Source organism: Astyanax mexicanus, chromosome 1 (assembly GCF_023375975.1).
Source record: "Astyanax mexicanus isolate ESR-SI-001 chromosome 1, AstMex3_surface, whole genome shotgun sequence".
NCBI classification, from domain to species: Eukaryota; Metazoa; Chordata; class Actinopteri; order Characiformes; family Acestrorhamphidae; genus Astyanax; species Astyanax mexicanus.
Window position 1 is genome coordinate 113753417 of NC_064408.1, and position 17494 is coordinate 113770910.

The window sequence follows — 17494 nt, forward strand, 5'->3', positions numbered from 1 at the left end:
ATTTTTTTGGCCTTTTAAAAATTTTAGCTGAGGGTGGAGTCAGCTAAAAACAGGGGGTTTATTGCCCTTTAACGTACGAAAAATACTGTATCTACTGGAATATTATTAATATTATTCTCCTACTTCCAATTTTACAGCATTGTGGAACTGGACATGGCTTGGAAACCATGGTTCTCCTGGAGTGTACAAAAGGAGAAGAAACTGGTGCAGCTGTGGAGTGAGCAAGAATGTTTCTTTGATGTGTCTTCAGAGATCCATAATCTTCAAAGTGCATAAAAATCCATGTATGTCCACCCTTGATCTGTTTGGTTATAAAAACTCAGCGAGTTAAAATAGTTCCACTGCTGCTCTGTTTGTAGCTGCTCTGTTTGTAGCTGTGCTGTTTGGTTTGTAAGCGCTGCATCGTTGGTAGGTTACCTGTATGTGGCGGAGTAATACATGGAGAGCTTTGGTTAAAGTTCATTACCGGCTGATAATGGCACTCATAGAATGCCTCTCAGCCAATCACATTGCAGAATCGGAACTAACTGTGGTATATTTCTATAAACACAACGTACAACACTTGAAAAAAATAAGAGACCACCTAAAAATTATGACCAAACTAAAAAACCTCTGGAATATAATCAAGAGGAATAGTTGCACCAGGAGTGGCATGAAGTTTTTTAAAAGCAATGCGTAAGACTGATGGAGGAGAACATGTCATATTTTTTTTATGGAAAAACAAAAAAAAAAGAGAAAGTATAATTAATGTGTTTTAAATATATATTTTTTAATAGATTTTTTTCTATATTCTTCACTAATTTGAACATAATTTTAATGCTCTTAAGTATACTTCTTTTCACAAGGTTAGTGCACTAGATAGGGTGCAGGCAGCTGTTTGAATTGCATCCTTGTCCTCTGTCCTTTGCTGTAGTTCATAGTATCGGGCAGTAGGGGGAGATGTTGTGCTGTGGGTTGGCTGCAGCGCTGCTGAATTGCAGCAGAAGAGCAGGATCTGCTGCACATGTGCAGTAAACAGGGCAGGGATGAGCTGAGTGGGGTAGAATGGAGATACTGGGCAGCACGTTTGATGATTCAGTGTTTGAGGAGTCTAGAAACAGAGCTTCATCATCTGCAGTGCTGCCGGAGTACAAACCCAAGAGCTGCGAGCCGGAGGTGAGTACAGTGAGCTGGGTTTAGTACTGTAACGTTAGCTAGTATAGCTCTTATAGTAACAGCATGTGATACTGAGAATCTGTAAATTTACTAACCTGGCTCAGGTACTGAGCTGGTAAAGCTGGTTATCAGGTTATCAGCTCTTGATCAGTAGCATTAGAGAAGGCTTTTATTTGAGTTTAATGGTTTATCTGATCTACAAGCATGAGCATCCTGAAAAAAGCTGAATAACATGTATGTATGACCAAGCTTTACCATGACCATTAACCCATTAACCCATTTACCCATTAATCAAACTGCTGAACTAACGAACTAACATGACCATCCTTGACCATAAGTAGCAGGACCACCCTGCTCCTCCAGCAGCAGCAGCAGGACCAGCATGGCCAATCAGGACCAAAACAAATGGATCGTTCACTGTGCTGGTGTAGAATAGTGCTGCTGCCCCCTGCTGGAGAGGTCCCTCCCTGTAGTCAGTGCATAGAGTATATTATATCTGTATAATAATAATAATAATAATAATAATAATAATAATAATAATAATAATAATACATACGTATTTTAGTTTTATTTTAGTTAAATAAAGATTGAATATTTATATATATTTTATTTATTATTATTTTTTTATATGTAAAATAATATATATATATATATATATACATAAAATAATATATATATACATAAAATTATATATATATATATATATATATATATATATATATATATATATATATATATATATATATATATATTATCAGCATATTATCAGAACAGAATATGCAAAAACATCAAATAAAAACACCAAATGTGCAAATAATTTTGAAGATACAGTATTCATATGTATCTGTGGTTTAGTTAAGTGAAAAATAAAGACTAAAGTGAAAATACAGTTTCTCCCAAAGCAGCCTTTGGAAAGTAAAATATTAAATTACATTGCCAAACTGCTGACAATATACTATCACAAAACGTTTTAGAGATGGTGAATCAAATAAGCCATATATATATATATATATATATATATATATATATATATATATATATATATATATATATATATATATATATATATATATATATATATATATATATTTATACAGTATTGAAACCCAAATATAATACAGATTCTTCTCTTAGTAATAGAAAAATACCTTTTAATAGGGCCATATGATCAGAATAGAAAAAAAAAATCTAATGTCCATATCATGTTAAAGATGCAATGCTTAATCATGACTGTGATGATATGGAATGCACACAAGGCCTGCTTTTCTATACTGAAAAAAATGCATATGTTTTATTTTCATATTTTTTCTTTTTGAAACAAAAAGAACATATCTTTTTAATTAATTGTTTATTTACTTGTTAGTTGGGTAAATAATAATAATAATACGTCCAGGCCCTATGCGTAACCCCAGTTGTGAGGTGCAGGATTATGTATTATATTACTTACAAATAATATTAATACTGGTATAGTACATACTGCTAGCCAATGCAACCATGACTTTTTTGGTTCTTATTTCAGTGGTTTTGTCATCATGAAAAATTTGAAGATGCTCTGGACGAGCAGAAGACCATGAAGTTCAGAGCAGACCTGAAATACAGGAGGAAACAGTATCAGGTGCTTTATTGCTCAGATTAATATGTTTTTTTGTTTTAAATTGGATCTTGCCATTTTATCAGATTATGAATAATAATGATTAAAAGAGCGATTACACATTGCTGTTTCTATATGAAAACTATAGGATGCGCTAGACGACTACACCACGTGCCTTTCCTTGGTGCCTAACGGCAATCTGTCTCTGAAGAGAGATGTATTGGAGAGTATGGCCCGGTGCTACAGTCATCTCGGATTGAGAGAACAAGCTCTGGAGACGTGTGAAAATCTGGTAAAAAAAAGAAGGAAGTTTTAGGATCAGTCATGCTTGGACTGTGTCTCATTTCCCTGCTTGTCTGAACATATTTATTTGGTTGTTCTGATCTCTTGCATTTACAGAGGAAAGAGGCAACAAACACCTGCCACCTGACCTGTGTCCTTCTGCTGGAGGTTACCATCTACGATGGCTGTGAAGATCGGAGGAACAGCATCTCCAGCCTGCAGCAACTCTGCTCCCTTCATCCATTCAATCCATGGCACTGGTTAAAACTGGCTACAAGCTACCACAGCCTCCTGGAGTCCAGCAGCTGCCTGGAGAAACTGGCTGGGTTAAAGGCCTCAATGTGTTTTGTCAGGACAAGGTCTGTTTATTCAGTTTATTCAAATGTATACATGGTAGAATGCAACACCTGGTCGTTGTATTTTCAGTTACTGCATTTATCTGATGCTCTTATCCAAAGCGACTCACCGTGTGTTACAAAAGTGAGTGCACCGTTCATATTTTTATGCAGATATTTAAGTATACCTTTTCATGGCACAACACTGACAAAATGACACTTTCACACAATGAAAAGTTGTCTGTGTGCAGCTTATTTAACAGTGTAAATTTATTCTTCCATCAAAATAACTCAATAAACAGTCATTAATATCTAATGCCAAGCTCAGTTCTTTGCTCAGTTCTCAGTTCTTTGCCATGAGGTGCCATGTTGGAACTTTCAGTGACCAGTATGAGAGAGTGTCAGAGCTGTACTTCAAAATTAAACACGCCTGCTCCCCTATGCACACCTGAGACCAAATAACACTAATGAGTCACATGACATTTTGGAAGGAAAATGAGAAGCAGTGCTCAATTTGGATATTTAGGGGTGTAGTCTCTTAGGGGTGTAGTCACTTTTGTTGCCAGTGGTTTAGACATTAATGGCTGTATATTGAGTTATTTGGAGAGAAGAATTAATTTACACTGTTTTATATAAGCTGCACACAGACTAATTTTTCATTGTGTCAGAGTGTCATTTTGTCAGTGTTTCCGCATTAAAAGATAAACTTAAATATCTGCAGAAATGTGAGGAGTGTACTCACTTTTGTGATGCACTGTACTTGGTTATTTGTGTTACAGAAGTGGGCCAATGTAGTGTTAGGAGTCTTGCCCAAGGACTTCTATTGGTGTAGCACAGCATAGTTACCCAGAGCGGGAATTGAACCCCAGTCTCTTACATGATGGGGAAGCTCACTAAGGATGCTATGATCAGTCGAAAAAAGGGTAAAAGGGGAAGACACACATACATAGTGAGAGAGTCATAAATCCTGAGCATCCTGATTGGCCTCTTCTCATGCTTAGTTGGCCAATGAGGTTTCAGTGTGGATGGGAGCTGTGAGAGAGAGCGGTAAAGTTGCGCATACAGTGTAATAGCAGCTCTGTGTGTACACAAATACACAGAAAACACAAATAAACTCATTTAACTCTGCTATACTCTAAAGTCGCTCTTTATTAGTTTTGTACAGTTTAAACACTGACTTCTATATTAGCCGTGGTGAGTTAAATTACTGCAGAGAGCTGCTGAGGTGAGTTTAAACAGGCTTCACTCCTTCATTAACATTACTAACATTAGTTACCCTTGTGTGGTGTTCATATTTTTGTTACTCAATTTTTACTTTGTTACTTGTATTTAATTCAGCAAAATTAAGCAATTCTACATTAAAATGCTTTACACATACTTGCTTCACCTAAATTGCAAGCAATATAAACAGCTTACATGGTTAATATTTGTCCTTTATCTTTCTTATGTTACATTTCTTTCAAAAAGTGCTACTCTTTTATTTTTTTTTTAATAAAATGTAAAAGAAAATGAATTAAACTCAAGATATGAGTAGAAAATTTGTTTAGTTTCAAATTTACAAATGAAGCAATGTTTATTAGCCCTTGGCCAAACAGACTGTATGTAATATAAATGTGTGGGGGGGGGGGGGGGGGGGGGTGTACAGTGTGTGTTTATCGAAAATGGGTTTTGATATATGTTTTTCACAAATAATGAGTCAATGCCAATGAGTTTGAGTTAGAAAAAATATTTTTTTTGTATCATTTGATGAAAAATGAAAACGGGTCCCATAGACCCGAACACCACACAAGGGTTAAAATAATGTTAGCTGAATAAGTGTTAAGGAGATACTGAAGTTACATGTTATAGTAACTACAGACTTTAATAAAAAAAAGCTTTATTTTTGTTGAGGGAGGTATCTCCTTATATATAAATATCGTAATCTCCTGAAAGTAACATCCAGCCTGTGTGAATGTTTCCTATAATATACTTTGTAATTTTTTGTTTAATATAGGTATGTTAAACTATCAAAATGTTCTGCAAAATTGATCTTGGGGTCTAAATGTTTAGTTGTCCTCAAATTAAGGGGTAATAGACTAATAAAATATGTAAAGTGTGTGTTCTCTTTATTTCTTTAGGCTGCTGCTTGAGATTTTGATGATTCAGCAGTTCTCATTCGTGCTGGAGAAAAGTCAGAGAGCCTTAAAGGAAATCGAGGAGTCTCTGCAGAGGCTAAAGCTGGAAGAGAGCACGCTCATAACCATATCTGAGGTAAAACAGAGCACTACATCGTAAATAGAGCACAGTTTTAGACTATTTATCTTGTATAAGACTGTTTTGTGACTTTGATAATGATCAGAACAGATTTAATAAAAAATAAAAAAAAATCAACACAGAAATACAGATTATTTCAAAACGGTGCATGACAAGGTCTAGGATGAATGTCACTGAGCACACTTTATCATGCAAAATAAGAGGAGTCAGGAGCAAAGACACACAGAGCACAGTGCCCCCTGTGGCCTGTTAAAAGTACTGTCACATTAAATACATTTGATTTAAATTTAAATAGAATAAATAGAAATTGAAATAGAATACTCGTGATCTCAGATGTGTAGAAAAGTGCTGTTTTCTTTCTTCACTTTATTTATAGAAAGTTAGCTGTTATTGAAACATATGGTTGTAATAAGAAATAATATAGTTCTAAAATGATAGGCACACTTTATAATAAGTTATTTACCAATTTAGTGGAAACACATTTTAGATGTGGACACAATGAACAACATGGCTAAGAAAGCATTAGAATATCAAAAATGACATTAAACATCAAAAAAGAAATGATAACAAAATGTGTAATCATAGAGACCTATATTTATAGTTTTTTTTTGTCTTTTTTTAATTGATTCATTTATTTTACCCACAAAAATATTTAAAACCTTAAGTGTGTGTGTGTATATCTATCTATCTATATATCTATATATATATATATATATATATATATATATATATATATATATATATATATATATATATATATATATATATATATTATGGCAAGCCAAACAGGAAATATATAATAAAAGCATATATATATATATATATATATAATGTGTGTATATATGTATATATATATATATATATATATATATATATAATGAAAGTAACTGTTAAATAAATGAATGAATGTAAAATGCAATTATATATGTATATTAGTGGTGTCGATTAAAACAATAGTATATACTTATGTATGTTTGAGTGTGTGTGCGTGTGACAGAAGAAAGAGAGAGAAATAGAGAGAGAAATAAAGCGCTATATATATATATATATATATATATATCCCAAGCAAGATACCCAAGCAATAATATAGCAATAATAGTAATATATTTAAACAAATAGTTAATAATTCATTACAATTTTAGTTAGTCATGTATGAGCTTAAGACTTGTTCCCAGAATGTTCCAGAATGCCTGAAATATTGAAAAATCCCTAACTTTAGCCAAATGAATAACATTTAAAGGCCTTCAGATATACAGTACTGGATTAAATATTACATTTAAGAAAGTCTGCATTGCTGCTGCTGTTGTCTATCCAGGTGATGGCAGAAGATCTGATCCCAGAAAAGATGCGGGAGGAGAACCAGGATGGAGAGAGTTTATCAGGTCTTTCCATCAAGGACTTTGACGAGAGGTGGTGGAACAGACTACACACATGCCTGCTGATGGAGAAAACCGATCTATCTGATAATAAGACTCCGGAGAACAGGTGAACATGAACACAACAGCTTTTACTGTAGGAGTGTATTTAAACAAGTGTATTATACAAGTTTTAAAGAGCATTTATCATTAAGAAGCATCATTTATAGTTTTTTTTAAAGAATGACAATTTTACATTTTTGCTATGTGAAATGTTTATGCCTGTCTGTAAATGTTCAGATATGATGAATTGTATATTTCTGAGGTGGAGAGTTTATAAATAAAATGTTGTGTGTGGATCTTACCATGTGTTTTAATAAATAATGACAATAATACCATGTGGAATCATTTTTTTGTATGTAAAACATCCATGGGCATAATACCAAGAGCCTTGTTTAAAATACTTTCACAGACGTATTGGCGTAAATCTTGTAAGCTATTAATGTTTTCAGTTCTTAAGCTAGTTACAGAATCCTTACTACTATTCAAAGATGTTTAAATCAATAATATACAATAACACTTAACAAAAAGGGATCAAATAAGTAATAACAAATTCTGTGCTATTTTTAACTGTCTACAAGACATCTTCACTGTTTTTCGAGTAAATAGTAGAAAACGATTTAGAAATAGTAGATTTTGTGTTTGAAATGTACACTACAATTTAAAGAAATCAGAAGTTGTTGTTTTATCATTTTTCGGCACTACCCAGTAGCAAAAGGTCTAAAAAAAAGTTGGTGCTTATTTTCAATACATTGCATAAACTCTCTCACTCACGCTGTCCCTCACTCTCTCTCTCCCTCTCTTTTTTTTCTCACACTGTCTCTCGCTTGCTCTTGCTTTCTCTTGCTCTTTTGCACTGTCTCTCATTCTCTCGCTGTCTCTCGCTCTGTCTCTCGCCCTCACTTGCTCTCTCTCGCTCTCCCGCGCTGTCTCTTGCTCTCTTGGCCTCTCTTGCTCTACAATTTAGAAAAAGGTATAAAAAAATGTTGTTTGGGTATTGGTATCGAATTCAAAGTATCGTATCGGTACTGGAAATTTTAACAAGCCCTAGTCACATCCCAATTTTTAGAAACTGTAAAAAAAAAATTTAAAAAAGGGAATTGAGGAGTCTCGGCAGAGGCTGCAGCTGGATGAGAGCACACTCAGAACCATATATAAAAAGAAAAACAGCACAATATAGTATAGTGTGACTTTGGTAATAATCAGACCACATTTAATACTTTATTACAATGTACTCTATAATGTCTCTTAATTTGTTCCAGAGCTGTAGGTCTATACTGGTCTGGTGGTCTGAAAAAGAGGTATTTAGGTAAATTTCTGACGTTTTGCTATCTTGGCAGCGTAAAACACAGGTGCGCCACTGACTGATTAAAACCCTGGCAGTCAACTGTCAGATGTTCCTTCCAAACTTTTGAAAGATAAAATTGTATAGATTACATGAAATCATGGTATAATGGTGGCAACACATTATGGCACCCCTTCAGTGTTGTTCCCCAAACAGTCCACAGTTTGCCTTGGTGTGTGAAAACCGTGGAGTGCTGAGAGGAGCTGCTCCGTGGAGGAATTGGTAGTGGTAGTTGTTGTTTTGAAGATGCCAGGAAACGTTCCCAGAGTTATTATTATAATTTCTTGGGAGGAAACGCTGACCCACGGCAGGCTGATGAATCCTCTGCGGGCGCCAGAGTGACAGCAGGGGTCTGGTATTGAGAAACTGCTGGCTATACAGGCCGGGGATAACGGGTAGTGTGGGGGAGCTGGGCTTCTGGAGATGGGGGAGATGACTGGGGTGACTGACGCCGGCTTGTGGGATCATGTTAGCGTTCGTTCCTGTCAGGAACTTTGCAGTCAGTGGTTGTATGAAATGTGGAAGTGGACTCAAGCGATCGTCCGGACCTGCTGCAGTGGAGAATTCTGGGACTGGTTTTGAGGCGGCGTACAGCCGGCGGAACTCGATGTCGAAGGCCTTCACACTGGCTCCTTTAAAGAGCATCACCATGTTCTTGTGAACTTGCCAGGACAACCAGGTAAAGCTAGAACGAAAAGAAGGAGAAGATAAGAAGGCTGTCATTACACAGTGGCATGCCAAAAGTCATGGGACAGCAGTATGTAAATTGATCATGAAGAGTCACTAAAGGAGACAGATTAAATTAGGAATGCCCACAATTGTATGAGTGAGTGAGGCTGTACACTCTCTATATACAGCTCTTGGAAAAATAATAAAAGACCACCTAAAAATTATGATTAAAAACCTTTGGCATAAAAACAAGAGGACGATGGATGATCACAAGCCATCAAACCAAGCTGAACTGCTTGAATTTTTGCACCAGGAGTGGCATAAAGTTATCCAAAAGCAGTGTGTAAGACTGGTGGAGGAGAACATGCCAAGTTGTATGAAAACTGTTACTAAAAAACAGGGTTATTCCAACAAATATTGATTTGTGAACTCTTAAAACTTGTGAATATAAATTCATATAATCTTTTTTGCTATTTCAGCCATTTTTCATTTTCTGAAAATAAATGCTCTAAATGACAATGTATTTATTTGGAATTTGGAAGAAATGTTGTCCTTAGTTTATAGAATATAACAACGATGTTCATTTTACTCAAACATAAACCTATAAATAGCAAAATCAGAGAAACTGAAGTGGTCTGTTAATTTTTTTCCAGAGCTGTATTGCATATGACACAGCGATATGAATTATCTGAGTTTAAGCAAGGCTTGATATGGCTTAATGGGACATGGCAAAAGTCATGGGACACACTACTACAATATTAGTCCATTACTTTTTGTATATGAATGTATATAAGATAACCATCAGAATTGTTGTGGAAAAAAATATATACTTTTTTTTTTTACAGAATTATGCTAAACTAGGTCTGCACCACTAATTTGATATACTTAATTACTACTTGTTTATATCATTAAAATGATATATATTTGCACTAAATGTATACCATATACACTAGTTATATGCTATTTTTGCCACTATTTTATTACAATGTAAGAATATTTGTGTGAGCTGTGTCCAACTGATATTAAAACATATTAAAAGTGTGCTTAAAATATAGATTTAACATCACATTAAAAAAATAAAATCAAGATATCTACATTTTAATTACATACAACTAAAAAAAACTTTTAAAGTATAGTTTTAACACTCAAAAGCTTCATCAGCAGTTTTAATTTGTATGAGCAAATTTCACTAAAGTACAGTTTTATTGCAGAAATAAAGCTTTCTTTAGACACATTTAGTAAAAGTATAGTTTTATCATAAAAAGCAGTTGTATATTCTTTCAAAGTATACTGAAATACAGATTAAGCAGAAAAAACTGTTGCAAGAAAGTATGTGAACCCTTTGGGATTACTTGGATTTCTGCATAAATTGGTTGTTAAATGTGTTCTGATCTTCTGATCTGTGATCTGAAGTCACAACAATAGACAAACACAGTCTGCTTAAACTAATACCACACAAAAAAATGATATGTTTGCATGGTTTTATTGAACACATGTTAACATTTCCAGTGAGGGTGGAGAAAGTATGTGAACCCCGAGGCTAATGACTTTTCTAAGAGCTAATTGATGATGAAGTTCAACTTATATAGCGCCTTTCTAGAAACCCAAGGACACGTTTTACACACAAGCACCTCACACATTAACACTCATCCACACACCGGTGAGAAGCCGCAGCCAATAGCGCACAGCGTACTCTCAACCGGAAACGACCGTCCACCTGAAGGACTGCATCGGGCACTACAGCAATTACCCAGGAGTTCCAAGATGCCAAGATGTGATGAATTGGTTAATGTGTTGGTTTTAAGCTAGATACAACATTGCACTACTGTTATACGGGTTCTATTTATATTGTCACTTGATCTTAATCACCATTAATATTGCACTATTATCTTCTGTCTCACAAATGTCTATTGTGTTTTTGTTGTATTGTACATATAGTGTCTCCCACTCATTTAGATTTAGATTATATATTTATTTCTTTTTATTTCTATTTATATATCTATTTCACCCCCACCACTACTGCACCTTGTTCTGTCTCATGTATGTCTGTGTCCCTGCTGCTGTATTGTACACATAGTGTCTCCCCTTTTTCTTTATTTTTCTTTATTATCCATTATCTGTACTTGCTGTAAAATTGGGAAGGAGAGTAACGTAATTTCAATTCTATGTATGTCCTGTACATATGCAGCATTGACAATAAAACTACTTGACTTGACTTGACTTGACTTGAAAGCTGCCCTGCCCTATAAAAAAACATACACCACTTATAGGTTGCTGTTCTTAAGAAGCATTGCTTGATGTGAATCAGGCCTCGCACAAAAGAGCTTTCAGAATACATATGATCCAGAATTGTTGACTTGCATGAAGATGGAAAGGGTTACAAAATATCTCTAAAAGCTCTGATGTTCATGTGTCCACGGTAAGACAGACGCTCTACAAATGGAGAAAGTTCAGCACTGTTGCTGTGATATAAAAAAAAAAAGCCAAGCTGTCTTTAGTGTCTCTTTCCTCTCACACGCCACAATATGTTTAGATATTGACAAAGGTACATCCTGGTCATATCTGTTGTGGTTTTTACCTGTATGTGCCAACGAGCACATGGGTGCAGTCTATGATCACAAACTTCTCCTTCACCTGTCCAGTGAACTTCCTCCCTGATTTGGAGCAGTAGGTCTCTCCACATATGCTACGAATGGACATGTGCTATATAAAATAAATAAAAAGGAAACATTACTGTTTAATATGGTCTGAATATCAGGTTTTCGCTCACCCATCCAAATCATTAACCTCCAATCACTTCCATGACCACAGGTATATAAAAGCAAGCACCTATAGTCATGCTACTAACATTAGTGAAATAATGGCTCTCTCAGGAGCTCAGTGAACTCCAGCACTGTGGTACAGTGATAGGATGCAGCACCTGTACAACAAGTCTAGTCATGAAATTTTTTACTACTCAGTACTAAATATTCCACAGCCAACTGTCAGTGATATTATAACACAGTGGAAGAGACTGGGAACGACAGCAACTCTGTGCTCTGTCAGTGTAAAATAACAGAGTGGGCTCAGCGGATGCTGAGGAGCATAGTGCACAGAGTTCACCAACTTTCTGCAGAGTCACTACATCACGACACACCTCCAAACGTCATGTAGCTTCAGATTAGATCAAGAACAGTAGAGTGTAGAGAGTTTTATGGAATGGGGAGTTTCCATGGCTGAGTAGCTCCATCCAAGTCACACATTACCAAACACAATACAGGCAAGCGGATACTTTTGGCCATATAGTGTTTATTATTGCTGTCCAATTAAAATAAAGTATAAAGTATAAAGTATTTTTGTTGTTTTTCTACACAATTTCAACACAAAAACTGTTCTTTTGCACTGTATCAAAATTTCTCTGTGAATGGACCAACAGAAATTCTCCAAAATTACCTGAAATAAACTCTTTTTACATTCACTTCCATTAAAAGTTAAGAAGGTTTTATCTCTTTTCTGTAAATTATTGTTTTGGAGACGTAAGTTTTAATTGGACAGCAACAATATACTATATACTATTACTAAGGTTGTTTCTGAGAAAGTTTTTTTTTTACTCACAGTAAGATGTGATTTGTTGATTTGTAAGTTTGCACACATCTCTTTAAACACCTGCAGGTTGATGTGGTCCAGTAGTAGGTAGACGGACACGTTGCGCTTTTTTGTGGCCTCAAGAATGTCACAGAAAATCTCCACATCACTGAAAGTGTCCATCACAATTGCCAGAACCTGTAATTAGGATTAGACAGCAATAGCATGTTGTTTATTAACCACTATTGCAATACTGATATCGCTGCTGTGAATCCTCTGAACAGTCTTGGCTGCTCTCACCAAGGGTTTTATTGGATTAATATTAGGGCTGGGCGGTTAACTGAAATAATTTGATTAATACATGTTTAGAACCCCTTTAAAATAAGGCTCCTTCATAAAGGGGTTTTAAATAGTTTGTAAAGCAGTTTATTAATGTTATGAATTAGATTTTAAATACTTTATAAGCCATTTATAAGCAGTTACAACACATAGATAGAAAGGGCAGCAGTGGCCTGTTGTTTGCCAATTAGTGATTCCCCATTCCAGATATTTCTGGATGCTTATCTTACTTTATCTGTTCTATCAGTCAGCAGTTATTAACATATATGTTATTATCATAACTGATAACATAACATAATTATTAACTTTAACTACCTAGATTGATAATGTATCCAATAATCATAATGTGGTGTATATTAACATAAAATAACTAATTAACATAATTAAATAACTGAACTGACTTTGTATATTATTTTATTAGATTAGATTTTAACACTGACTGACTGATTTTGTGTTGTGTTGTAACTATTTTTGTGTTGATTTTGTGTTGTAACTACTTATTAATGGTTTATAAAGTATCTACAATCTAATTATTAACCATTTATGAACTCCTTCATAGACTATTTTTAAACCCTTTGTAAAGGAGCTGTATTTTAAAGTGGTACCCAATTTTCTGTTTTAACCCGTTCAGACCTGAATTATCTCCAGTTATTGGAAAAAAATGTAAGAATGCTGCTTTCTGTCTGTAATGCACAAAAACAAAGACTCTAATATTGTACTTTAAAATCTATATAGCAAATAAATCCAATCCAAATACAAAATATTTAATAGTTTTTATTTCATTGCGTTTAAAGCCTGTGTGTTATGTTTTATTATTTCATAATCATCCCTAAATAGTAAAAAAAAGAAAGATTAAAAAGTATTCTAAATCACATTACACTAAGGGGCTTGGCCAAGTTACTGTTTCATTGATTTATAAACTTATTCATTGGCTGCTTCATGGTCTATTTTGATGGACAACAGCTCTCAAATAGTATTGTGTGCAACAAAACATTTTAAAATAAATAAAGAAAACACATGATGTTCATTGTAATGGATGCAGGGTCTGAAAGAGTTAATGTGATTTTCTAAATGGGATAATGGGGATTGTACATTTTTACAAATAGAAGCTGCCAAAGGGAATGTCAGAAACCTATAAATAACTCATTTGTGTGGCTAAAAAATGTATGTTAAGAGGTATGTTATATTTGCACTGTTTAGGGATGCATGTAAGGATGAAGCCAGAGCATAATATAGCAAAATATATAAAATACAATTAAGTTATCCCTCCATAAAGACATCCCTTTGAATACAATATACTCACAGTTCTAGCTTTTCTGATGAATTCTCGTAGCAGATCTTTCACACTGGCTGAATGATGTGACTGGAAGTAGACCTCCACACTGGGAGCCCCCTGTAGGTGGTAACTCCAGTCTGCCACTGGCCAGCCCATTTCCAGGCAGGGTGCTTCACTCTCTGAAACCATGGGGAAGTAGGTCTGTGAGCTGGACTCTGAGCTGGAGCAGGACATCTCCTCCTCTTTCACCTCCTCTACGCTGTTTATCCCAGGCTCTTTAAGGTTGCCCAATATGTAGCCCTTTTCCTCCATAGACAGAAAGTCTGCTTCCTCTTCTCTGGACAGAACTTCCTTATAGGCCTTCAGGCCCTGGTCCAGAAGAGCATCAGTGGCCATACGGGCACTCTCATTGTGACTCAAGTCCATAGTGGACGTCTGGGTGGAGGGGCTCTTCATCTCCTGAAGACGACGCCTTACCTTACCCATAATCCTGGGCTTCAGGTAGCACTGCACGGACAGGCCGTTGCTGTCCAGTTGCATTGTGGTCCCTGCAGATCCGCTATTCAAAGAACGTAAGAGCAGAGTTTCCTGTACCTGTTTCCAAAAAGTGGTCAGATATTTAGTAAAAGAACATGTTCTTTGTGAGATTCTAGGAACAAACTGTCTTCAGATGCTCGGGTAGGTTCCTGTTTGTGAGAAATGCCTCACAGATGTTGAGTATCTGTCTGAAGAAGCTGTGAAGCAATAGCCTTTTATAATATTTTGGCTAGAACTGTCTGGCCTATCATAATTCACCTGTGCAAACAGGCATGTCTGAATTTAGCCCTCAGGGTTTGTCCACGAGCAGTCATCCTTCACAAATTAAAAAAACTGCAGACTGAATTTCCTGCAGAAACTGTGAGTGTGACTGCAGTTCAGCAGTTATGCTATAATATAGCAAAGTCTTTATTGCTAAAGTGTTGCAATGGTGTAGCTGTTTTTGCTCAGGAGTTGCTAGGTGGTTGGTAAGGTGTTGCTACATGGTTGCTGAGGTATAGGTGTTGATTAACCCTTTATGCGCAACATGAGTCAAAATTGACCCGGCTGAGTTTTAATGTTCTATATCTTTTCAATAAATTAATTTGATCATTCAGGGTATTCCTCAAATAATTTTATTTTGTCATTTCTTACTTTTGGAATAAAAGCACTTTTTGTATCACTACCCCTCTAATACACTCATGGAACAAATTACCCACATTCATTTTATGGCTGTATGTATATTTTATCACTGTATGGCTGGGTTTCAGTGATATATCTTAGCAATAAATTAATTTACTTTATCAGAATTTTAGATATTCCCTAATTTTTGACCCTTGGGGGTGCATATGTTGCACATCAAAGGTTAAAGTTGTTGCTATGGTATAGATTTTGATTGCTAATGTGTTGCTATACTTTAGCTATTGTGTTGTCTGAGAGTTGCAATGGATGTTGCTTGGTGATAGATAAGATGTTACTAGTGTATTGGCATTGGTTGCTAAGGTGTTGTCTGAGGATTGCTAGGGTGTTGCTAGGTGGTAGATAAGATGTTACTAGTGTATTGGTGTTGGTTGCTAAGATGCTTCTTGGTGGTTGCTAAGGTATTGCTTGGCAGTTGCAAAGGAATATGTTTAGTAACATGTTTCTAGGGTACAGATGGTGGTTGCTAAATGTTGCCTGGGGGTTGCTAATGCATTGCAAGGTGGTTACAATGCTAATGCTGGTTGCCAAGGTGTTGAGAGGTGGTGGTAATAAGGGGTTCCTGGGTAGTTGGTATGGTAATGAGTTGGTTGTTATGGAAACGCTAGACTGTTGCTAAGAGCCTGTTAGGTGAATAATAAGGTTTAGCTATAAGATAGAGTTGCTAAGTTGTTTCTAAGTGGTTGTTAAGGTGTTGTCTTGATGATGCTTTGATGTTGTTGTTTTTTTAAACTGTAAGTTGGATCAGTATAAAAGGCATAACTCATAAAGCTTTGCTATTAGTTCGACAATTGTGCCCTATTTGGTGTGTGTAGTAATTTTGGTTAAAAGTTGGACAAATTTTATTATTGGATTGCATTATTTTTGCACATTTGCACATATCCATAAGCTGTATACATCAATGTCTGAATAATGCCTATAAAAAGCATATCATCTATTGTATTCATATTAATAAAGAATATTTAAGTGGACCCTCAGAGTGTTTAAATTATATAACCTCACCTCCAGGCTGCACTTGGGTGGAGTAGGTAGAAGGCAGGTGGGACGCCAAAGGATAGACCCAACAGTTTGGATCGCTCCACTGTTTCCGAGTAAATAACACTAAGCAGCAGATGAGTGACAGGGATGGAGATGGTGCTGTCAGATCAGCTCAGCAGGTGAATGTTCATCAGTGCCTGTGAGCTGCATGCCGCTGGCATGACAGGGTGTTTATCCATCGTTCAGCAAAAACAAAAGCAGCAAGCCTTTTTTCATGCTGTATCCTGCAAGCCTGCCTCTAAAAATGACCTTAATAAGCATAACTGCTAATAAAGTATGGGAGCTAAAGTCCTGTGTCCCTCTGTAATCCCTGTAAAACCAGTGAACCCACAGACCTGAGATTTCCTCAGTTCTATATTTGCCTTGTTGCTCAGCATATGTGCTGTGGTGCACTTATAATTATGTAATTACCTGGGAAAACCGTCAGCTATGAAGTCTTCTTAGGGTTTAAACATACCATCTAGTGCAGGAGAGGTACCAGAAAAATGACATAATTGTGATCGGCGACATTTGGTGAAATTAAAATGCAGAAAAACGACACTAGAACTGGATATGTTTAATAGTGAAAGTACGAGCATTTCCTTACACACAGTACGAAGGGAACTCAAGGGATTTGGATTGAACAGATGTGTAGACTTAAGAAAACCAACTTATAGTGAGGTAAACCACCAAAAATGCTTCAATTTGCTAGGTAGCATAAAGATTGGACTCAGTGGAGCAATGACAGAGGGTCATGTGGTCTGATGAGTCTAAATTTACCCTGTTCCAGAGTGATGGCACATCAGGGTAAGAAGAGAGAGACAACCTGAATATAATGAATATAGACCAGGTAATTTCATCAATGGATTTTTTTTTCTTCCCTGATGATCACGAGCAAATTCCAAGATAACAATGCAGGATTCATGGGGCTTATAGTCTGGGTTTATACAGACTAACACCACGAATGTTAGCTTAAAATCAAAATTGGCAATAAGCGAAGATGGTAAACGTTAGGAGCATGAAATAACGCTGGAAGTC

General features: G+C 35.8%; 2 protein-coding genes across 2 annotated transcripts; one reads left to right on the top strand and one right to left on the bottom strand.

The window, feature by feature from the left end:
• Window positions 1-962: 962 nt before the first annotated feature.
• zgc:101716 (uncharacterized protein LOC492784 homolog) lies at window positions 963-7366 on the top strand. Its single transcript, XM_007242118.4, has 6 exons — window positions 963-1155; window positions 2675-2770; window positions 2895-3038; window positions 3146-3387; window positions 5481-5613; window positions 6932-7366. Exons 1-6 carry the CDS (start codon window positions 1045-1047, stop codon window positions 7103-7105), a joined length of 900 nt encoding a protein of 299 aa, XP_007242180.3. The 5' UTR covers window positions 963-1044; the 3' UTR covers window positions 7106-7366.
• Window positions 7367-7454: 88 nt separating this feature from the next.
• Window positions 7455-14945, bottom strand: LOC107197335 (protein FAM83A). The gene is made up of 4 exons (XM_015604017.3): window positions 14252-14945; window positions 12640-12807; window positions 11624-11748; window positions 7455-9061 (listed from the first exon to the last, which is right to left on the bottom strand). Exons 1-4 carry the CDS (start codon window positions 14762-14764, stop codon window positions 8512-8514), a joined length of 1356 nt encoding a protein of 451 aa, XP_015459503.3. The 5' UTR covers window positions 14765-14945; the 3' UTR covers window positions 7455-8511.
• Between the last annotated feature and the right edge of the window lie 2549 nt (window positions 14946-17494).